This window comes from Rhinoderma darwinii, chromosome 10 (genome assembly GCF_050947455.1).
Source record: "Rhinoderma darwinii isolate aRhiDar2 chromosome 10, aRhiDar2.hap1, whole genome shotgun sequence".
NCBI lineage: Eukaryota > Metazoa > Chordata > Amphibia > Anura > Rhinodermatidae > Rhinoderma > Rhinoderma darwinii.
The window spans coordinates 13,871,519-13,895,432 of record NC_134696.1 but is presented as its reverse complement, the minus strand read 5'-3'; the positions used below and the strand labels follow the sequence as shown (position 1 = coordinate 13,895,432).

Below are 23,914 nucleotides of genomic sequence, written 5' to 3'. Positions count from 1 at the left end.
GGACTGTAAAGATCTGCATCCTGACAGACTGACAAAGACACAATTTTCTGTTTTGTTTTTTCTTTGTCTCATTGTTACTTTAACAATAAAATGAATTGTTTATTTAAAGATCATTATTTCTCTTTGTGAATTTATTATAACACAAGTTCCCATGACCTTCTCATGAATATAATAAGTCATCATGTCATGTTATTCTTAGTAACACACTTTGTAAATTGAATCCTGGTAATTATATAAACACCTTGTGCCCCGGTCTAGAGGTAGTCACCCCGTCTGTGATACAGGAGTAGATGATGGAATCCAGTAAACATAAGCACTATCATGTACATGACTTTGATTCCAGACAATTTTTGGAGAATTACTTTTCAGATAAATCTGACATGGTCTTTGGAGATGACACCTTGAAATTTGTCATTGATAATCTTAAACAAATATTCTCAGAGGGTATGTATCCTGATATTATTACTCCTAAGATACATTGATGTGTGTATTATTTTATTTTTCATTGGTTATTAACAATTGTAAACAACTGAATACAAATTGGGCAAACTTGTTTTTTGGGGTGTGGGAGATCAGAGGGAGAAAATACCGCCCCAGTCTTAGCAGCTGGAAAATTACACGGAGCAGAGCAAAGCCCTAGTCACTGTATATGATGATGAATATAAGATGTCAGGGTTCAGTAGAGTCATTGTTTTCCCTTCTCTAACCTCGAGTACACTGGAAAAACTTTTTGGCGGATTATGAAGGGCATCTCAAAAATTCTAATTGTGGGTGCAATTACCTAAATCTGCTGTTATCTCTTTTGTGGTTTATCAGTTTGAGCTGCTGTCATTTTCTGATCTCTTCCAATCTTTATGTTTTTTTTAGATATATGCAAACTAGACGCTGATCTCTAGATTCTACAGTTTTATGTGTAATGACAGATATCCATACTTTAAAAAAAGGATGCTAAAAAAAATATTCTGTTGAGGGTCTAGAAATCAGAAACCATAGAAGTCATAAGTGAAGCTGTAGCTCTGTGGATATTTAATTATACTAAAAAGAAAAACAAAATGAAGCTCATTAATTCTTAAAAAAATTATTTAATTTTAGCAAAAATGTTTTCAAGACAATAATGTCTACTCCTAGGACTTCTGAGTCTGTATATAAGGCTGTGTTGAAGACCAATACCTATAACACCCCTTGGGACACATTATAAGGTTTCTGTGTGTCCAGTGTGGTGCCTTAGAATATACAATCCAGTCAGGGGGGTCTCACACCTTTCTTCTTAATTTACATTATACAGAAGATACTACACAAGGGCCCCCATGTTTGCTGTATGTTCCACTTTAGTTATTTCATTCTACATATAGATACATGAGTTGCAGCCACAACAGGTAAACATCTACATCCCTGGTTATTGAGGACACATAAGGTGAACTATAAACCATCCCATCAGATAAGCCTCTCCTTTAAAATATATTGAAGACTTTTGGATTGTTCTGGTTATGGTTCCATGAGCCTCCCTTCTCCTTTTCTTACCTCAGATGATTGCAGTCTTCACCTTCTAAAATACATTGATGTCATCAACCTATCGAACATTTGAGGGTTATTTAACCTCTTTTTCAGATTTTTGAGTTTTGGAAACCCAATGTTCATATAGTTTGCTAGAAGTGATACAGACATATGTCCTTGTGTATCCACAAAATCTGAGGGTTTAACGTATCAGATGTTTCAATAATCAAAACGTTTTTTTCTGCAGGTCATATTAATGGAGACATCTTGATTGACCTCAGTATTGGTTCCTTTATTCATCATCTATATTCAGCCTGTGAGTTTTTCAAAAACATCATAGTGCTGAAGGTCAATAATAGATGCATCATGGAGCTGAAGAGGTGGGTGGACGAACGTACGGGAGCATTTTATTGGGGCCACACATCAACACTTCTTCAAGAGAAAGAAGTAAACAGGTGACGTATTTGTCCAATTATCAAGAGAAAACAACAAATATAATGGAAAATGGGTCAAAGATCCAGGAAAAGGTTCTCTCTGCTAAAACTAAAGTTAAAAGTAAAAAATTGTATTACCCACTCAGTTCAATATTTTTATCCATAGGGGGAGATCTTATAAAAGTCAATGCTGGAAAGGCAGAGTAAAAGCCTGAAACTTGGTGCAACAGTCTAGGATTATTTCAAGCTTTACCTCTAGTATTGCAAGTCAATAGTCCAGTGCTAAGTCCTGAGCCACCATGTTGGTGTTGACTGTGGGACAATCACTTTCCCTGTCTTTTTTATTTTCCAGTGATCATTTTGAGGACAAAGAGGGACATCTGAGATCAGCCATTCAACATGTTGTGAAATACGACCTGGACAAAGAGAATATGACAGACCCGCTGGTCTTACCACCAGCCGATTGTGTCATCAGTGATTGTCTTCTGGATGCTATCAGCAAAGATCAAGATGATTACATCAGATATCTGAGGAAGTTCTCTAGGTTGCTTAAACCTGGAGGACACCTTATAATAATTGGGTGTTTAGATACAACTTATTTCACAGTCGGAAAAGACAAGTTCCATGTTTTCACATTTGATGAGGATTTTGTCAGGAAAGCTCTAGTTGGAGAAGGTTTTATCATTGATTACTGTAATGTCAAGAAGAGAACGGCTGTCAGTGACCTTATTGACTATAAGGCCTGTTAGGGATCTGCCAGGTACTTCATCTAGCTATACTCCTGGGATTAATCAATCCACACCAGAGGCCAGACCTGTTCGACTGACACCATCTCCCACCAACCAGGGTGGCAGGCTCAGGAGTGGGAGAGCCTATCGCGGCCTGGTCTGTCAGAGTTAGCTCCGCCCCCTGCCCTTTATTACCTGCCCTGTGCTCTCCCTCAGTGCTTGTAATTCTTTTGGATTCCTGGCCCCACTGCTGCTTGCTCCAGCCTGCTTCTGCCGTGCTTCTGCCTTGCTGCAGTTCTGCTCGACCTGCTTTGCTTTGCCCCTGGCTTGCTTCTGTCTCCGTGCCCGCTCGGGTGTACTCACTTCGTCCTGGTCCTGACTGTTCGTTCGCCGCCCCGTTTCCTCGTGGCGTTCCGTGGCTACTGCCCCTTCCCTTGCGTGTTCCCTGTTTGTCTTCCCGTGCACTTAGCCAGCGTAGGGACCGCCGCCCAGTTGTACCTCGTCGCCTAGGGCGGGTCGTTGCAAGTAGGCAGGGACAGGGCGGTGGGTAGATTAGGGCTCACTTCCCCTTCACCTCCTTCCTGCCATTACATAATTACAAGCCTTTACCTAGTCTACCATTTCTCCTACGCTGACGCTATCATGGACCCCCTTGAGACCCTGACCCAGCAGATGCAGGGCCTCTCCCTACAGGTCCAGGCCCTGGCCCAAAGGGTCAATCAGGGTGACGCTGCTTTAGTAGTACCCCTCACCTCACCTCTAGAACCTGACCTCAAGCTACCTGACCGGTTTTCAGGGGACCGTAAGACGTTTCTCTCCTTCCGGGAGAGTTGCAGACTGTATTTCCGCCTAAAGCCCCACTCCTCAGGTTCCGAGAACCAGCGGGTGGGTATCATCATATCCCGACTCCAGGAAGGGCCCCAAGAGTGGGCCTTCTCCTTGGCTCCTGACGCCCCTGAACTTTCCTCTGTTGATCGTTTTTTCTCTGCCCTCGGACTCATTTACGACGAGACTGACAGGACTGCTTTAGCCGAGAGTCAGCTGGTGACCTTACGTCAGGGTAGGAGACCGGTTGAGGAATACTGTTCTGATTTTAGGAAGTGGTGCGTAGCTTCTCAGTGGAACGATCCGGCCCTAAGGTGCCAGTTTAGGTTAGGATTATCTGACGCCCTGAAGGATCTGCTGGTTAGCTACCCCTCGCCTGACTCCCTTGACCAGGTTATGGCCCTAGCAGTACGACTTGACCGACGTCTCAGGGAACGTCAGCTAGAACGCTTCAGTGTGCTCCCCTCTGACTTTTCTGCGATCCCCCCCGAGGTCCCGTCTCCTCGCCCCTCCACGGAGGACTCGGAGGTACCTATGCAACTCGGGGCCTCCATGTCCCCTCGACAACGTAGGGAGTTTCGCAGAATGAATGGTCTCTGCTTCTACTGTGGGGACGACAAGCATCTACTGAACACCTGTCCCAGGCGCAAGAATAAGAAGCCGGAAAACTTCCGCGCCTAAGTGATCATCGGGGAGGTCACTTGGGCGCACAGGTATTTCCCGTTAATGTGAAACGCAATAAAATTTTGCTTCCCTTTCAGGTCTCGTTTGCTGGCCGGTCTGCCACGGGCAGTGCTTTCGTGGATTCTGGCTCATCTGCTAATATCATGTCTGTGGAATTTGCTATGTCTCTAAAGATGCCTTGTATTGATTTACCTTATCCTATCCCTGTAGTAGGAATCGACTCAACCCCCCTTGCTAATGGTTATTTTACTCAGCATACTCCTGTTTTTGAACTCCTGGTTGGCTCCATGCATTTGGAGCAGTGCTCTGTACTGGTGATGCAGGGATTATCGTCTGATCTGGTTTTAGGCCTTCCCTGGTTGCAGTTGCATAATCCCACATTTGATTGGAATACTGGGGATCTCACCAAATGGGGTAATGAATGTCTTATGTCATGTCTTTCTGTTAACTCTATTTCTCCCCGGGAGGAGGTAAACACGCTTCCTGAGTTTGTTCAGGACTTCGCCGATGTGTTTTCTAAGGAGGCCTCCGAGGTGTTGCCCCCCCATAGAGATTACGATTGCGCTATCGATTTGGTGCCTGGTGCCAAGCTTCCTAAGGGTAGGATATTTAATCTTTCATGTCCTGAACGTGAAGCGATGAGGGTGTATATCCAAGAATGCCTGGCCAAGGGTTTCATTCGCCCCTCGACTTCTCCTGTAGGTGCTGGCTTCTTCTTCGTGGGGAAGAAGGATGGTGGTCTTAGGCCGTGCATTGATTATCGTAACCTGAATAAAGTCACCGTAAGGAACCAGTACCCACTTCCTTTGATTCCGGATCTTTTTAATCAGGTTCAGGGAGCCCAATGGTTTTCTAAGTTCGATCTACGGGGGGCATATAACCTTATCCGCATCAAAGAGGGGGATGAGTGGAAAACTGCGTTCAACACACCCGAGGGTCATTTCGAATACCTGGTCATGCCCTTTGGGTTGTGTAATGCCCCTGCTGTCTTCCAGAATTTTATTAATGAAATCCTGAGAGAGTACCTGGGTAATTTTCTTGTTGTGTACCTTGATGACATACTGGTGTTTTCCAAGGACTGGTCCTCCCACGTGGAGCATGTCAGGAAGGTGCTCCAGGTCCTTCGGGAGAATAATCTGTTTGCTAAGACTGAAAAATGTGTCTTTGGGGTACAGGAGATACCATTTTTAGGGCAAATCCTCACTCCTCATGAATTCCGCATGGACCCTGCCAAGGTTCAAGCTGTGGCGGAATGGGTCCAACCTGCCTCCCTTAAGGCGTTACAGTGTTTTTTAGGGTTCGCCAACTATTACAGGAGATTTATTGCCAACTTCTCGGTCGTCGCTAAGCCTCTTACGGACCTTACCCGCAAGGGTGCCGATGTCCTCCATTGGCCCCCTGAGGCCGTCCAGGCCTTTGAGACTCTCAAGAAGTGCTTTATCTCGGCCCCCGTGCTGATTCAGCCCAACCAAGAGGAGCCATTTATTGTGGAGGTTGACGCTTCCGAGGTGGGAGTGGGGGCCGTCTTGTCCCAGGGTACCAGCTCCCTCACCCATCTCCGCCCCTGTGCTTACTTTTCTAGGAAGTTTTCGCCCACGGAGAGTAACTATGATATTGGCAACCGCGAACTTCTAGCCATTAAATGGGCTTTTGAGGAGTGGCGGCACTTCCTGGAGGGGGCCAGACACCAGGTAACGGTCCTTACGGATCACAAGAATCTGGTTTTCCTAGAATCGGCCCGGAGGCTTAATCCTAGACAAGCTCGGTGGGCACTATTCTTTACCAGATTTAATTTCTTGGTTACCTATAGGGCTGGGTCCAAGAATATTAAGGCTGACGCTCTGTCACGTAGTTTCATGGCCAATCCTCCTTCCGAGAAGGATCCTGTTTGTATTTTACCCCCTGGTATAATCGTCTCTGCCACGGATTCTGATTTAGCTTCTGATATCGCGGCTGATCAGGGTGCAGCTCCCGGGAACGTCCCTGGGGACAAACTGTTTGTTCCCCTGCAATACCGGCTGAGGGTACTCAGGGAAAACCATGACTCCGCTCTATCTGGTCATCCTGGCATCTTGGGCACCAAACACCTCATTACCAGAAACTATTGGTGGCCTGGGTTGCCTAAAGATGTTAGGGCTTACGTCGCCGCTTGTGAGGTTTGCGCTAGGTCCAAAACCCCTAGGTCCCGACCTGCGGGCCTACTACGTTCCTTGCCCATCCCCCAGAGACCTTGGACCCATATCTCCATGGATTTTATCACCGATTTGCCTCCATCTCAGGGCAAGTCGGTGGTGTGGGTGGTAGTCGACCGCTTCAGCAAGATGTGCCACTTTGTGCCCCTTAAGAAGCTACCTAACGCCAAGACGTTAGCTTCTTTGTTTGTGAAACACATCCTGCGTCTCCATGGGGCCCCAGTCAATATCGTTTCTGACAGAGGGGTACAATTTGTTTCCTTATTTTGGAGAGCTTTTTGTAAAAAGTTGGAGATTGATCTGTCCTTCTCCTCCGCCTTCCATCCCGAAACTAATGGCCAAACGGAAAGGACCAACCAATCCCTGGAACAATATTTAAGGTGTTTCATCTCTGACTGTCAATTCGATTGGGTCTCATTCCTTCCCCTTGCTGAATTTTCCCTGAATAACCGGGTCAGTAACTCATCAGGGGTCTCCCCGTTTTTCTGTAATTTCGGGTTTAACCCAAGGTTCTCCTCCGTCTCCCCTGGTTGTTCCAATAATCCTGAGGTAGAGGAGGTTCATCGGGAACTGTGCACTGTCTGGGCCCAGGTTCAGAAGAACCTAGAGGCGTCCCAGAGCGCACAAAAGATTCAGGCGGATAGTAGACGTTCTGCTAACCCCCGGTTTGTCGTCGGGGATTTGGTCTGGTTGTCGTCCAGGAACTTGCGCCTTAAGGTCCCGTCCAGGAAGTTTGCTCCCCGATTTATTGGACCTTATAAGATCATTGAAGTCCTCAACCCTGTATCCTTCCGTCTGGAGCTCCCCCCATCCTTTCGCATACATGACGTCTTCCATGCCTCCCTCCTTAAACGCTGCTCCCCGTCCTGGTCCCCCTCGAGGATACCTCCTGTTCCCGTTCTCACCCCTGAAGGGGTGGAATTCGAGGTGGCCAAGATTATGGACAGTAGGATGGTCCAGGGCTCCCTCCAGTACCTGGTCCATTGGAGAGGATACGGGCCGGAGGAGAGGACTTGGGTACCTGCCCGTGATGTTCACGCTGGGGTATTGATCAGGAGGTTCCACCTCCTCTTCCCCACTAAACCGGGTCCCCTTAGTAAGGGTCCGGTGGCCCCTCATAAAAGGGGGAGTACTGTTAGGGATCTGCCAGGTACTTCATCTAGCTATACTCCTGGGATTAATCAATCCACACCTGAGGCCAGACCTGTTCGACTGACACCATCTCCCACCAACCAGGGTGGCAGGCTCAGGAGTGGGAGAGCCTATCGCGGCCTGGTCTGTCAGAGTTAGCTCCGCCCCCTGCCCTTTATTACCTGCCCTGTGCTCTCCCTCAGTGCTTGTAATTCTTTTGGATTCCTGGCCCCACTGCTGCTTGCTCCAGCCTGCTTCTGCCGTGCTTCTGCCTTGCTGCAGTTCTGCTCGACCTGCTTTGCTTTGCCCCTGGCTTGCTTCTGTCTCCGTGCCCGCTCGGGTGTACTCACTTCGTCCTGGTCCTGACTGTTCGTTCGCCGCCCCGTTTCCTCGTGGCGTTCCGTGGCTACTGCCCCTTCCCTTGCGTGTTCCCTGTTTGTCTTCCCGTGCACTTAGCCAGCGTAGGGACCGCCGCCCAGTTGTACCTCGTCGCCTAGGGCGGGTCGTTGCAAGTAGGCAGGGACAGGGCGGTGGGTAGATTAGGGCTCACTTCCCCTTCACCTCCTTCCTGCCATTACAAGGCCATCATGATTATTGCAGCTCACAAGGAGAAGTAGGTTGAATCTTACAAAGTCTTCATGTCATTACTTCATATGTTAAGCTTTACAAAACATCTAATAATTAAAAAGAAGCTTCCTTAGTGCAGTATAGAATAGCATAACAATAATTGTTCGATTCTTTTTGGGACTTTGCCGAGGACCCTGAGAAGAAGATAGAAGCAGCTTTCGCTGCTTTTACCTTCTCTGATCACTTGCACACATTGCTCAATAAGCGATATGTACAGAATAGAGGCAGCGGTAGCACCACTGCCTCTATTAGTCCCAGTGATCATGTGACTCGTCACATTATTGCCAGGATTCCATTAGTTGCAGTCTGCTGCTAACTAGACCCAGCAAAGCCCTATTACAATAGTCACTATAAAAGGGCTGATTTCCCCCAAAGGTCTTTTCTGATCTTTGAGGTACAGACCATAATAATAATAAATTAAAAGTAAAATAAAGTGCAAAAAAATGTAATAATAAATACAAATCAAATACCCACCCCAAAAAATTGTTATACTCCACCAATCATTGTCGTAACCTAATTACCCTAAAATAGACATGTAATATATCAAAATTTATGGTAGACAATGGCTATCACAAATTAATGGTCTATTTTAGTCTAAAACTTTATTCTTACCAGAAATATAAGCTGAAATGTAAAAAACATTTTTTTACTATTATTTTCAAACTTTAAGCCAAGAAATTCTAAAATCACAAAAAGGATGTGTATAAAAATAATAAAAAAGTAACCTGCATTGACTACGAAAAAAAAATCACAAAAATAACGTCGCTAGCACAACAAATAAAAAAAGCTATAGCCGTTAAATTAACACGTGCTAAAAATGGCTAAATAGTGACTTGTCCTGAAGGTTCAAAATAGTCCGGTCCTGAATCGGTTAAGCAAAAAAAAAAAAAGATCTAATAATCAAAAAGAATCTTCCTTTTTTGCTCTATGATTACATTTACTTATCGATTTTTAAGAGAATCCTGTTAATTTGTTTAATTAGAGTCTAGCGCGCAATATAATTGTCTAAAATAAATCCTGCAGGAAATTATCACCTATCATGTAAATGCTAATAATTTATGATTCTGGATAAACCCCTGCAACCTTACACGTTTTCTATAGTTTACGCCACAAAGTGGCTTGAATTCTAACGCAAATCTTCTCCAGCTCTCAGTTATAATAGATTTCACCTTCTGGTGCACAGAAAGCCAGAGATATGCTTATTTTATTAAATTATTTAATATTCTTATTAAATTAAGCTTATTTGACAACAGCGCTCCTCATATTAAGCTTGACATATAAAACGCCAGTCTTAAATTCCCCCACTTTATATTTTATATTTTGCTGCTCCTTACATGTCTTGTCAATGACTTGTCCATAGACTCTATTAGGGAATTCAGAGTTCATATAGTGAGGTCCCCTGTTCATAATCCTGTCCAGTCCTGCACTACACAGACAACACATGGATATGAATGGACACTGTGCAATGCTTAATTTATCCTGTGGTGGCGCTGCGGGGAAATTAAGCACTTACTGTCAGGTTTTTCATAGATTACAGCTGATCGCTGAGGTCTCAGCAGGGGTACACTTTGTGTTCTGTTTATTGTCACTTGACCCTTCTGACAGGGATTGCCCAAAGAGGAGAACCCCCTTAGTATATACAGCCAACACATAACCATCATTTGAATAGAATAAGATTTTACTCTAAATTTATTGTTAAGCAATTGGTTATTTGTTGTTACAGCCCCTTTGTTTTTGGAATCTTTCCTTGTACTGATAATAGTGCCGGGAACTAGTGTGATCATCTGGGACATCATGTGGTATTATGAGGCTTCTGGCTATTTGCATTATAATAACATTGTGATAAAGATAAACATATAACATATAACTGTGGGCTTTCCTTGAGGAGATCATTATTATTTGCCTGTTCCTTATCATAGATATTAAGAATCTTCATTTATGAACCTTATATTCGTCTTGAGTCTAAGACACAGAAAGTTAAAAGGAATAGACAAAAAATATTAGTAACAATTACTATGAGATGTCCTCATCCTTAAGCTGCCCATACACTTGAGGTAGTTTTCGGCCAACAGCTATTCCTCCCGACTCCACTATACACGTGCATGTGTTTTTAACAGATAGAAGTGAGAAAGTTGCAGCCACATTCCTCTGGTAGCGGCTTATCCATTTTAAGACGAAAGGATCAGACATGTTGAAATTCATCATGCTCAACACTTCTCTCTACCAACATCTGTCGTCAGGGGAGAGTCGGGATAGGACCATACACATAAGATAGTCGACATACATCTAATGTGTATGGCCAGCCTTAGGGCTTATACACGAGGGCATACTATGGCTCTGTTTTGTACGGAGCTGTAATAGACCTTATATTGAAGTGCATGGGGCCTCTATTGCAACTTTGTTTCATATAATAAAATACGTACTGTAGGTTGTACGAGGTACAAGGAAATTAGTTTTTGAAGTAAGTCATGCCCACTTTTTACTGGTCTGACCCTCTTTACTGGACTTTCCTCACTAGTTTATTGCTAGAAATGAGCCTTGTATCCCCTTATTTATATAATCAAGTGCAGAGAAAATATGAATCATATGTCGATATGGGCAGCTGCTGCACCAGGAAAAAGCTTAGTGCATATATATATATATATATATATATATATATATATACACTACCGTTCAAAAGTTTGGGGTCACCCAGACAATTTTGTGTTTTCCATGAAAACTCAGACTTATATTTATCAAATGAGTTGCAAAATGACTAGAAAATATAGTCAAGACATTGACAAGGTTGGAAATAATGATTTTTATTTGAAATAATAATTTTCTCCTTCAAACTTTGCTTTCGTCAAAGAATGCTCCATTTGGAGCGATTACAGCATTTCAGACCTTTGGCATTCTAGCTGTTAATTTGCTGAGGTAATCGGGAGAAATTTCACCCCATGCTTCCAGAAGCCCCTCCCACAAGTTGGATTGGCTTGATGGGCACTTCTTGCGTACCATACGGTCAAGCTGCTCCCACAACAGCTCTATGGGGTTGAGATCTGGTGACTGCGCTGGCCATTCCATTACAGATAGAATACCAGCTGCCTGCTTCTTCCCTAAATAGTTTTTGCATAATTTGGAGGTGTGCTTTGGGTCATTGTCCTGTTGTAGGATGAAATTGGCTCCAATCAAGCGCTGTCCACAGGGTATGGCATGGCGTTGCAAAATGGAGTGATAGCCTTCCTTATTCAAAATCCCTTTTACCTTGTACAAATCTCCCACTTTACCAGCACCAAAGCAACCCCAGACCATCACATTACCTCCACCATGCTTGACAGATGGCGTCAGGCACTCTTCCAGCATCTTTTCAGTTGTTCTGCGTCTCACAAATGTTCTTCTGTGTGATCCAAACACCACAAACTTCGATTCGTCTGTCCATAACACTTTTTTCCAATCTTCCTCTGTCCAATGTCTGTGTGCTTTTGCCCATATTAATATTTTCCTTTTATTAGCCAGTCTCATATATGGCTTTTTCTTTGCCACTATGCTGTGAAGGCCAGCATCCTGGAGTCGCCTCTTCACTGTAGACGTTGACACTGGCGTTTTGCGGGTACTATTTAATGAAGGTGCCAGTTGAGGACCTGTGAGGCGTCTATTTCTCAAACTAGAGACTCTAAAGTACTTGTCTTGTTCAGTTGTGCAGCGGGGCCTCCCACTTCTGTTTCTACTCTGGTTAGAGCCTGTTTGTGCTGTCTTCTGAAGGGAGTAGTACACACCGTTGTAGGAAATCTTCAGTTTCTTGGCAATTTCTCGCATGGAATAGCCTTCATTTCTAAGAACAAGAATAGACTGTCGAGTTTCACATGAAAGCTCTCTTTTTCTAGCCATTTTCAGAGTTTAATCGCACCCACAAATGTAATGCTCCAGATTCTCAACTAGCTCAAAGGAAGGTCAGTTTTATAGCTCCTCTAAACAGCAAAACTGTTTACAGCGGCGCTAACATAATTGCACAAGGGTTTTCAAGTGTTTTCTAATCATCCATTAGCCTTCTAACACAGTTAGCAAACACAATGTACCATTAGAACACTGGAGTGATGGTTGCTGGAAATTGGCCTCTATACACCTATGTAGATATTGCATTAAAAACCAGATGTTTGCAGCTAGAATAGTCATTTAGCACATTAACAATGTATAGAGTGTATTTCTGATTAATTTAATGTTATCTTCATTGAAAAAACTGTGCTTTTCTTCAAAAATAAGGACATTTCTGAGTGACCCTAAACTTTTGAACGGTAGTGTATCTCTAAGGTGCACATACTGCTGACATTCTGCTAAAGTACAGGTCCTTGTCATGTCCATCCACTTTGCGGAGTTACATATTTTCACATAAATAAAAAAGCTATATATACACATTTGAGTGGAAGATAGCACTGTAAGATTAATCCCCCTTTGTTAGAAGTTTACCAAGCAGTCTATTTTTGCCGGGCGGCTTATAGAAACACTGATCCTGCCTTATTCCCTTCCTCTTAACCCATATCATGCGGAAGTATGTGGTTTGATAGCTCCTTTGGGGAGGACGTCATGGGCTATGTATGTTCGCTCTTCTAAGTGTTTGAAATTGATAGATTGCATGCCTTACTTTTTAATACTTTCATAATTCTCGCCAAGATATTGACTGTCGTAGCTCCTAATTATTTTGAGGACAAGATCTCTTGAACCTCCTATTGATATTGTTTGAATTTTATGCAATTTGTGTTACTCTTAAATTGATATCGGGCATAAGGAATTAGGTTAGGATTATCCCTCTTCCATTGTCCAGTCGACTTCACATTTAGGATCTGTTCATAGGAACACTAGACATAGTTTTTTCTTTTTTCCCTGAACTTAGTAGTTCTGGGGCCGGAACGCTGTCTGTGGTGATTCCATTCTATTTCTGGTCTCTTTCTTTCATTCTTAATTTCTTTCTAACCTATGTTATTTTTATTATTTGGGTATTCTTACCTCATTCCTTTCTACTTACTTCTGTTAATTTATATTGTATCTCCTCATGCTGCCAAGACAACAATTTGCTCGTATGTGCATTTTTCTGTTGATATATAAAATGTCTATGGCATGTCATGCTCAGGAAAATAATTTAAATATTCTGACTAGGTGGTATTGAGGCTCTCTGATCCTACACAAAATGATCCTGATGTGTCTGATATTTGTTGGCGTTGCGGCATGGAGAACGGAACGATGCTACATATCTTCTGGTCATGCACGGTCCTTCAGACTTCCTGGAAAGCTGTAGTTGATATTTATGCCTTGGTTGAGAGACCTCCCATGGTGCCCACTCCACAGATTGCTCTCTTATCTCTGATTCCTGGTCCATTACCGGGGATAAAAAGAGGATTGCCCCGACACTTTCTGATGGCAGCTCGAACTGTCATCCCCAGGCACTGGAAGTCCACCGAGCCCCCACAATCAAAGAATGGGTTGTGGAGATGGATCTTCTACAGAGGGAAACATTGATGGCGGAAGATGGAGATCACTCCGCTCAAATTATGCTCCTATGGCAGGCATGGTCTTCCTTTAAATCGGGCCCACATTTAGCTACTTGGTTAGGTTGAAATTAACCTTATTGGTCCTCTGACACATACGTTGACATTATAGATGGTACTTACATCTGATATTGGTATGGCTTCCCCCATTTCAGTTCCCTTCTCCAATTCTTTAAACCTTCTTTCTCTCTCTCATTCTTAATTTCTTTCTAACTTATGTTATTTTTATTATTTGGGTATTCTTACTTCATTTCTTTCTACTTACTTCTATTAATTTATATTGAATCTCCTCATGCTGCCAAGACAACAATTTACTCATATGTGCTGATTTGAATGTTGCATTGTTTATAGTACTCTTTTGAATAACTGTACTGGTTCAGTACTGTAATTACTTAGTATATATTGATTTGTATGTATCTGTTTCTTTCTTTTGTACTTGAAATTCTGTAAATAAAAATCTGATTAAGAAAAAAAAAAATGCTACATTCTCTGTTATGAATGTACACATTTAGTGAAAAATTAGAAATGCTTTATTTTGGTCATTTCCTCTTCCAAAAAAATGAAAGAAAAAGTGATCAAAAAGTCGTATGTGTCCTAAACTGAAAAAACATCACGATGTGCAGGCCGGAGGGGAACATTCCTTCAGTTTCAGGGCCCTAGTATTTGTGAAGCAGATGCAAAGGGACATTGCACATCTGCTGGAAGCGAGGGTGCCCGTATTATACCAGGGCAAAACTTTCCCAGCAAAATTTTCCAAACTACAAAAGAGGAAATGCAGAGTGTTACAAAAGGGGGATAAGAATGGACACAACGTTTATCAGTGGGACACTGACCTGTGCATAACAGATTGCTTTACAGAATACCACACATCTATGGATAGTTTACCCTCTTATTATGCCCTGAAGTACTCTGCCCACATTACATATACCCTCTAATTACAAACTGAAATATGAGTAAAATACAAACAAAGCTACTACGAAGCAAAATCCACACTCCAAATGGCAGTCCTTCCCTTCTAAGCCCTACAGTGTGCCCAATCAGTAGCTTACGTCCATATATATGGCATTGCCATACCCGGGAGAACCCGCTTAACAATTTATGGGCTAAGATTCTCCAGTGGCTCAAGCCGGGAACAACATATTGTGCGGTGAAATGGCAGATCAGAGGAAAAATTGCAATTTGCACTTTGCATAAACCACAGGGAATAATTTTTTTTTTAAAAAAACACCTGTTGGGTCTAAATGATCACTACACCCCTTGATAAATGCCTTTAGGGGTGTAGTTTCTAAAATGGGGTCACTTATTTTTGGTACATCAGGGGTTTTGCAAATGCAACATGGCAAAACCATTAGTGTAAAATCGACGCTCCAAAAGTCAAATACCACTCCTTTTCTTCTGGACCCTCCTGTATGTCCAAATAGCAGTTTAAAACCACATATGGGGTATTATCATACTCGGGAGACATTGCTTTACAAATGTTGGGTTATTTTTCTCTTCTTTTTCCCTTGTTAAAAGGAAAAATTTTGAGCGAAATCTACATCTTATTGGAAAAAATATATTTTTCATTTTAGTTTTTAAGTGCCCTATCTCCTACCTAATCAGTGGTTTTTATTTTTAAAAACAATCATTTTTGAGCAAGTTATTAACAATTTTAGATTTATGCTAATTAGTTCTTAATGACCAATAGGGGCGTTGTAAAGAGAAGCGTATTATGCTGACCAATCAGCATCATACACTTCTCTTCATTCATGTTTAGCTTGTTTTACTGCAGAGCGTGATCTCGCGAGATCATGCTGTGATGGGACTACCTCCCACAGGAAGTTCATTGGAGCGATGGAAGAGCCAACAGACCGCCTCCAGCCGTGCCAGGACGTTTATCCGAATCTGCAGCAGCTGGAGGTGATGTCTGTTCAGTCTTTCATGGCTCTGATGAAAAACCTGTACAGAGAAGTCCCGTCACAGTGTGATCTCGCGAGATCACGCTGTGCAGTGAAACAAGCTGGACATGAATGAAGAGAAGTGTATGACGCTAATTGTCAGCATCATACACTTCTCTTTGCAACGCCCACATAGTAAAAAGTTTTTTAAAAAAACCTGCCAAGTTGGTCATTAGGAACTAATTAGCATAAATGTAAAATTGTTCATAACTTGCTAAAAAATTATCATTTTTCAAAATAAAAACCACTGTAGTTATCTACATTACAGCGCATATCAGATTAGGTAGGAGACAGGACACTTATAAACTGTTGACAGAGCCTCTTTAATTCTAATTAATGCCGTATGTAAAAACAGCCGTTTATGACCACATATGGGGTATTGCTGTACTCGGGAGAAATTGTTTTGCAAATGTTGGGGTGCTTTTTCTTCTTTAGTTCTTTTAGATATGAAAAACAATTTTGTTAATCCTACATTTTGTTGGAAAAAATTTAGATTTTCATTTTCACAGTCTATTTCCAATAATTTCTGCAAAAAATCTGTTTCGTCAAAATGCTCACTATACCCCTAGATAATTTCCATTGAGGGGTGTAGTTTCCCAAATGAGGTCACTTGTGTGGCGTTTCCACTGTTTTGGCCCCTCAGGGGCTTTGCAAATGAGACATGGCCTCCGCAAACCATTCCAGCAAAAGTTGAGCTCCAAAAGCCAAATGCTGCTTCTTCCCTTCTGAGCCCTGCCATGTATCCAAACAGCCATTTATGACAATACATGGGGTATCGCTGTACTCGGGAGAAATTGTTTTACAAATGTAGGAGTGATTTTTTCTCTTTAAGTTCTTGTGGAAATGAAAAAATCCTACATCATCTTAAATAAAATGGGTTATAAAACGTAGCAAACATAGGGCATTACCAACGTAACGTCCAATGTTTGCAACGTTTTGTACCCTATTTTCTTTTCAGTGAAACTCAGAGATTTTAACAGAATTGGGCTGTGAAATGTATTTCTTTTTTTTCAAAAAAGTGTAGAATTTTTTCTTTTCCACAAGGACTTAAGGAGAAAAAGCACCCCTTCCTTTGTAAAACATTTACATTGTAAAGCATTTACATTTACAGCAATACCCCTCATGTGGTCATAAATGGTTGTTTGGATACACGGCAAGGCTCAGAAGGGAAGGAGCGGCATTTGGCTTTTGGAGCTCAAATTTTCTATGAAACACCTGAGGGATCAAAATGCTTACTACAGGGGGGGGGGGGCGGGGCCAGATGAGCATGGAGTAAGACGTGTTTGCCTTACCTCCGTTACACCAGGCATCAAAGCGGCTCTAATCTACACTTTCCAAGACGATATTTGAGTCCAGGAGTATTGCAAGCTTTGCAGGATCAAAGTTTAAGATGGGGAAGGCAAAGAAGAAAGAGAGCTCAGCGAGACTCACTGAGTTCTTCCCGTCCACGAGGTCACAAGATGGCGCCGGCACCAGACGAGATACAGAGTCAGGAGACAGATTTATTCCGTCGCCTGCATCTTCACTGACCAGTGAACCTGGCTGCAATCAATCTCCCCACATGTCCTCCTCCACGCTTGGCACAGAGACTTTCAGGAGTAATGTGAGTAACTGTGTGGGGCTTCCTCATATGTCTCCCACACTGCAGTTAGATAACAGGACGCAATGTGCTTCACATCCCCTGCCTCCTGCTTCTCGGCTGTTTCAGCCTGTTACAGAAGACATGCTTAAAGGTATGTTGGAAAGTCTGAGATCTTCTTTGCAGAGGGACATACAGTCAGCTTTTATGAATATTCAAGCTGAATTTAATGCATTGGGGGAACGTACGTCCCACATGGAGACAAAAATGGCGGAATTTTCTGGCGCCCATAATGATTTGGTAGACCTTAACTCTTCCCTGGAAGAAGAAGTGGGGCTCATGCGGTTGAAAATCGCGGATATGGAAGATCGTTCTAGGCGCAACAATGTTAGGTTCAGAGGTATTCCTGAATCTATTAAACCTGAACAGTTGGGGAAGTTTCTTACTGATTTCTTCGTTGCTTTACTGCCTGATTCACCTGCATCGGATTTACTTTTTGATAGAGTTCACCGTATTCCGAAACCTAAAGAGCTTCCTGCCGCCATTCCCAGAGATGTGATAACTCGGCTGTACTTTTTTCACTTTAAAGAAAAGATTATGCAAGCTGCCAGAAATCCAGTGGATTTACCTGAAAGATTTCAAGAGGTGTCAGTTTTCACTGACCTATCTGCAGTAACTTTGGCTAAAAGAAAGTAATTTCAAGAAGTTTCAAAGATCCTGAGAATGCACAATATCCACTATAAGTGGGGATTTCCGGTGAAACTGGTGATCACGAGAGATGGAAGAAAGGTGATTGCAAATTCGCCAGGAAAAGTGATGCAATTACTTCAAGAATGGCAGTTAATCCCGTCTGCTTCTTCAAGTTCTTCTCCAAGACAGAAATCGACACCTCGGCTGGAGGAAGAGTGGGTAACTAAATCTTCACATTGACTGAACTGTGCTGGCTCTACTGCAAAGATATGATGGCATAGGGTCTGCTTGGCAGGCTTTGAAAGTTTTCTTATGTTCCTGGACTACTTCTGTTTATGTCTGAAGATGGAGCTACATGTGTATGCCTTGGTGCGGTTCATGCTGAAACACTGCAAGTGATGTGTTTCTTTTTCCTCCCTTTGCATCCTGCATATGGATGTGAAGTTTCACTGGTTTGTAACTTGTTTACTGACTGTTTGTCAGCTATAATTTCTATTCTGTTTTTTTGTCTATATCTGGCATATCTACATTGCTATGTATTTCATATTGTCATGGCTTTTCATTTCTCAGTGGGATGTCTAACTGTTGGTAAGTTAGCGGGCTTTAACTGTGCACTAAGATGGTGATACAATTAGTTTCCATTAATGTGAAGGGTCTTAACAGTTCCTTTAAAAGATCTATGCTGTGGAAAGAAGCCCATAGGTCTCATGCGGATATTATCTGTGTTCAAGAAGCACATTTAAATCAGGCGGATATATGTCGATTACATCACAAGCAATTTCCACATATCTTTGTCTCTCCTTCTCTGAATAAGAAGAGGGTGTGGCTATTGCAATTAAGAAATCGGTGGCCTTCACTCTAAGATCGTCTCAAATAGATCCGTTTGGGCGCTATGTTATGCTGATCTGCGATATTAATAATGTTACTTATACTTTGGTGTCCATTTATGCTCTGAACAAGAAGCAGACCAAATTTTTCCAGTCCATTTTTAAGCTCATTACCAAACATAAATTGGGCTCAGTATTGATTCTAGGGGATTTTAACAAAGTGATGTGGTCCTATATACTTTTCCATCAGCAATGGTATACAGTGAAGGAAATAAGTATTTGATCCCTTGCTGATTTTGTAAGTTTGCCCACTGTCAAAGACATGAACAGTCTAGAATTTTTTTGGCTAGGTTAATTTTACCAGTGAGAGATAGATTATATAAAAAAAAAAAAACAGAAAATCACATTGTCAAAATGATATATATTTATTTGCATTTTGCACAGAGAAATAAGTATTTGATCCCTTTGGCAAACAAGACTTAATACTAGGTGGCAAAACCCTTGTTGGCAAGCACAGCCGTCACACGTTTTTTGTAGTTGATGATGAGGTTTGCACACATGTTAGATGGAATTTTGGACCACTCCTCTTTGCAGATCATCTGTAAATCGTTATGATTTCGAAGCTGTCGCTTGGCAACTCGGATCTTCAGCTCTCGCCATAAGTTTTCGATAGGATTAAGGTCTGGAGACTGGCTAGGCCACTCCATGACCTTAATGTGCTTCTTTTTGAGCCACTCCTTTGTTGCCTTGGCTGTATGTTTTGGGTCATTGTCGTGCTGGAACACCCAGCCACGAGCCATTTTTAATGTCCTGGTGGAGGGAAGGAGGTTGTCACTCAGGATTTGACGGTACATGGCTGGATCCATTCTCCCATTGATGCGGTGAAGTAGTCCTGTGCCCTTAGCAGAGAAACACCCCCAAAACATAATGGTTCCACCTCCATGCTTGACAGTGGGGACGGTGTTCTTTGGGTCATAGGCAGCATTTCTCTTTCTCCAAACACGGCTAGTTGAGTTAATGCCAAAGAGCTCAATTTTTTTCTCATCTGACCACAGCACCTTCTCCCAATTACTCTCAGAATCATCCAGATGTTCATTTGCAAACTTCAGATGGGCCTGTACATGTGCCTTCTTGAGCAGGGGGACCTTGCGGGCACTGCAGGATTTTAATCCATTACGGCGTAATGTGTTACCAATGGTTTTCTTGGTGACTGTGGTCCCAGCTGCCTTGAGATCATTAACAAGTTCCCCCCGTGTAGTTTTCGGCTGAGCTCTCACCTTCCTCAGGATCAAGGATACCCCACGAGGTGAGATTTTGCATGGAGCCCCAGATCGATGTCGATTGACAGTCATTTTGTATGTCTTCCATTTTCTTACTATTGCACCAACAGTTGTCTCCTTCTCACCCAGCGTCTTACTTATGGTATTGTAGCCCATTCCAGCCTTGTGCAGGTCTATGATCTTGTCCCTGACATCCTTAGAAAGCTCTTTGGTCTTGCCCATGTTATAGAGGTTAGAGTCAGACTGATTAATTGAGTCTGTGGACAGGAGTATTTTATACAGGTGACCATTTAAGACAGCTGTCTTTAATGCAGGCACCAAGTTGATTTGGAGCGTGTAACTGGTCTGGAGGAGGCTGAACTCTTAATGGTTGGTAGGGGATCAAATACTTATTTCTCTGTGCACAATGCAAATAAATATATATCATTTTGACAATGTGATTTTCTTTTTTTTTTTTTTAAATATAATCTATCTCTCACTGGTAAAATTAACCTAGCCTAAAAATTCTAGACTGTTCATGTCTTTGACAGTGGGCAAACTTACAAAATCAGCAAGGAATCAAATACTTATTTCCTTCACTGTATACGTCTGGATGCTCATCTATGCATTTTGGGATTACAAATGGAACTAGACAGGGGTGTCCCCTATCCCCGCTTATCTTTACTTTAGTCATGGAACCCCTAGCAACCTTAATTCGTTCCTGTCCAGAGATCAGTGGTATTAAAGTTGGGAACACGGAACACCAGATTGGTTTATTCGCGGACGATGTGATTATTGCGATGTCTAATCCCGCGGTCTCAGTATCTGCAGTTACTAAGATTTTGGAACAGTTTTGTCAGGTTTTATATTACAAACTGAATGTGAGTAAGTCTGTAATACTAGGTATGAATCTATCACATGATCTTAAGATGTCTTTGCAAAACGCATATTCCTTTATATGGGCAGTTGACTCTATTCCATACTTGGGTATACGGCTGACTTATCCTACTTCCCTTTTTCATAAATATAATTACCTTCCACTATTACAACAGGTTGAGAAAGAATTAGCTACTTATTTAAAATATGAGGCGTCCTGGGTTGGCAGGATCTCTGCTATTAAAATGATGGTGTTACCTAAAATATCATATGTGTTTCGAAATTTTCCTATCTACTTGTCCAGAGCCTATCTTAAAAAACTTCAAAGTATAGTTAATAGATATGTCTGGAAAAATTCTCGACCTCGAATTTCAGCAGAAGTCCTATATAGACCCATTAATAAAGGGGGGTTGGGTCTTCCGCAGATATCTCACTACTATTATGCTGCCATCTTAGATCAGGTTCGATTCTGGCATATCAAACATCCTACAAAACATTGGATGTGTATGGAAAAAGGGCTGCGGGCTAATATTCCAGTTGATGCCCAATTGTGGTTACTTTCTACAGGGGTAAATTGCCTAGGTCGCAATTCTTAACATTAGATGCAGGATTTCTGGTGTGGAAAAAATTTTGTGGGAAGGATCCTATTTTCCCGTTGAGATATCCTGATATTCCTCTTCGCCTTATTCCCTTTCTAATTCCTGATTTAGCGATCCAAAACTGGATGGATGCGGGTATTGAAACTATTTCTGATCTCATAGAAAATCATCACTTGATGACGTTTGCTGATATATGTCACAAATTCGCATTATCCAAGAATGATTTTTTTAAATACTTGAGGGTGAGACATCTGCTGAACTCCTTTCCTGCTTATGCTGATGTTCCTAGATCTGTTGAGGAAGTAGCATTCAAAAATCTGAATAGAACGTCGAAAGGTATATCTAGAATATATGCGGTGTTATGTGGGTTAGTATCTAAATCAAAATTGGTTTGTCTATCTCGGTGGGAAAGGGATTTGGACTTATCTATTACTTTAGAAGATTGGGAATCTACTTTTTAGCTGGCCGGTTCTCTTTCAAAATGTGTTACACACCTAGAGGCTTCCAGGAAAATCTTGTATAGATGGTACTATACCCCAAATCGTCTATCTCTAATATATCCTTCGTCATCTGATCACTGCTGAAGATGTTTAACGTCTAGAGGTACTATCCTCCATATTTTTTGGGAATGTCAGCATATTAAAATCTTTTGGTCGCGTATTGCACAAATTTTAGAATCTGTTTTAGGAGCTCCGGTTACACTATCTCCAGCCCTTGCCTTGTTACATGTGGGAATAGTTGACTAAGCTTATTCCGATAGACTTACACTTTTTCATATGCTGGTATCAGCCAAAATATTAATAGCCAAACATTGGAAATCCACTAACATTCCCCACATCTCGGAGCTCATGCAATATGTGAATAATAATTGTATGATGGAGTGCTCGTTGGCTTCCATTCAAGGTGTGTACAGAAGGGCTTCCTATTGGGATAAATGGAAACATTCTAATTCTTATAGCATTGTGTTGTAATAATAATGGGTAACAATACTGTATGTGTCTATGTAGACCACGTTCTTGTTTTTCTTCTTATGTTTTTCTTTTGTTTCCTTGAAGTTCGCTGTCTCTTTTTTCTGAAAAACTTGTGAACCAACAATTGGATATAAATGTATAATATATCTCGAATCCTGTGGATTCATATGTTGTAAAGTGTATTGGTTCAATAACAACTTTTATTATTAAAATAAAAATAAAAAAATGCTTACTACACAGCTAGACAGGATCTTTGTGGGGTGTAGTTTCAAAAATTGGGTATTTTTTGGGGTGTCACATTTGTTTCGGTACCACAAGACCTCTTCAAACCCGACATGGTGCCTAAAATATATTCTAATAAAAAGAATGCTCCAAAATCCACTAGGTGCTCATTTTCTTCTGAGGCCTGTGTTTTAGTCCATTACAACACTTGGGCCACATGTGGGATATTTATAAATAGAATCGTTTTGTTGCATTTTTCTGGTAAAGCCTTCTGTGTTACAGAAAAAAACTGATTAAAATTAATTTCTGCAAAAGATAAAAAAAACAAAAAATTCACCTAATTTGCTTTAATTCCTGTGAAGCGCCTAAAGGGTTAATCAACTTTCTAAATGCTGTTTTGAATACTTTGCGGGGCTCAGTTTTTAAAATGGGGTGAATTATGGGAGTTTGTAAAGTATGGGGTAAATAAAAGGTTGTTCAAAAAGTGATGCCTATCTACAGTAGACATATGCAAAATGTTAATTAGCAACTATTTTGTGTGGTATTGCTACCTGTCTTACAAGCAGATACATTCAAATTTAGAAAAATGCACATTTTTGCAATTTTTCGCAAAATTTAGGTGTTTTTTTACAATTAAATACTGAATGTAATTGACCAAATTTTACCATTAACATAAAGCCTAATGTGTCCCGAGAAAACTATTTCAGAATCGCTTGATTAGGTGAAAGCATTTCAAAGTTATTACCACATAAAGTGACACGTCAGATTTGAAAAACTAGGCTCTGTCAGGAAGGTCAAAACTGGCCGCAGCCGAAAGGCGTTAAAGGCTATGTACACCTGCAAAAGTGCTTTATATATATATATATATATATAGCAAAATCCAAGATACAAGACGGCACTCCAAATTCAGTGAAAAATAGGATCACTTTAATCACCACTTGTGACGAGAAAGGCCCCATGGAGTAGGACTGAAACGTCGCAAGTGGTGATTAAACTGACCCTATTTTTCACTGAATTTGGAGTGCCATCTTGTATCTTGGATTTTGCTGGTTATTTTGGATATTGGCCGTGTGTCTGAACAGGAACTTTTGCACCCTGCATTGACGGAATGGTGCTGCTTTTTCTCTGTTATATATATGTATACAGGAAACAAAGCAGTTGTATTTAAAAAAGTAAAAATAAGTTTTAAAGTTTTAATAAAAACTAATTTAAAAGTTGCACCAAACACACTGACCGACATTTGTATTTAAGGGGGGAAAAAAAATCACTTTTGAAGGTAAACATATGAAGGATTTTCAGAGCTGGACATTCACTCTAAAG

General features: G+C 41.6%; 1 protein-coding gene across 1 annotated transcript; it reads left to right on the top strand.

Moving 5' to 3' along the window:
* The first annotated feature begins 293 nt into the window (after nt 1-293).
* Nucleotides 294-8,105, top strand: LOC142662368 (nicotinamide N-methyltransferase-like). The gene is made up of 4 exons (XM_075840595.1): nt 294-444; nt 1,742-1,949; nt 2,281-2,668; nt 8,070-8,105. The coding sequence occupies exons 1-4, from the start codon at nt 294-296 to the stop codon at nt 8,103-8,105; spliced, it is 783 nt and encodes a 260-aa protein (XP_075696710.1).
* Nucleotides 8,106-23,914: the final 15,809 nt, after the last annotated feature.

Excerpts from the sequence above, each read along its gene's own strand:
- LOC142662368 (XM_075840595.1), top strand. The coding sequence starts at position 294 with ATGGAATCCAGTAAACATAAGCACTATCATGTACATGACTTTGATTCC. Across the intron at positions 1,950-2,280 it reads CAAGAGAAAGAAGTAAACAG|TGATCATTTTGAGGACAAAG; the intron begins GTGACGTATTTG and ends TTTATTTTCCAG. Across the intron at positions 2,669-8,069 it reads GTGACCTTATTGACTATAAG|GCCATCATGATTATTGCAGC; the intron begins GCCTGTTAGGGA and ends TGCCATTACAAG.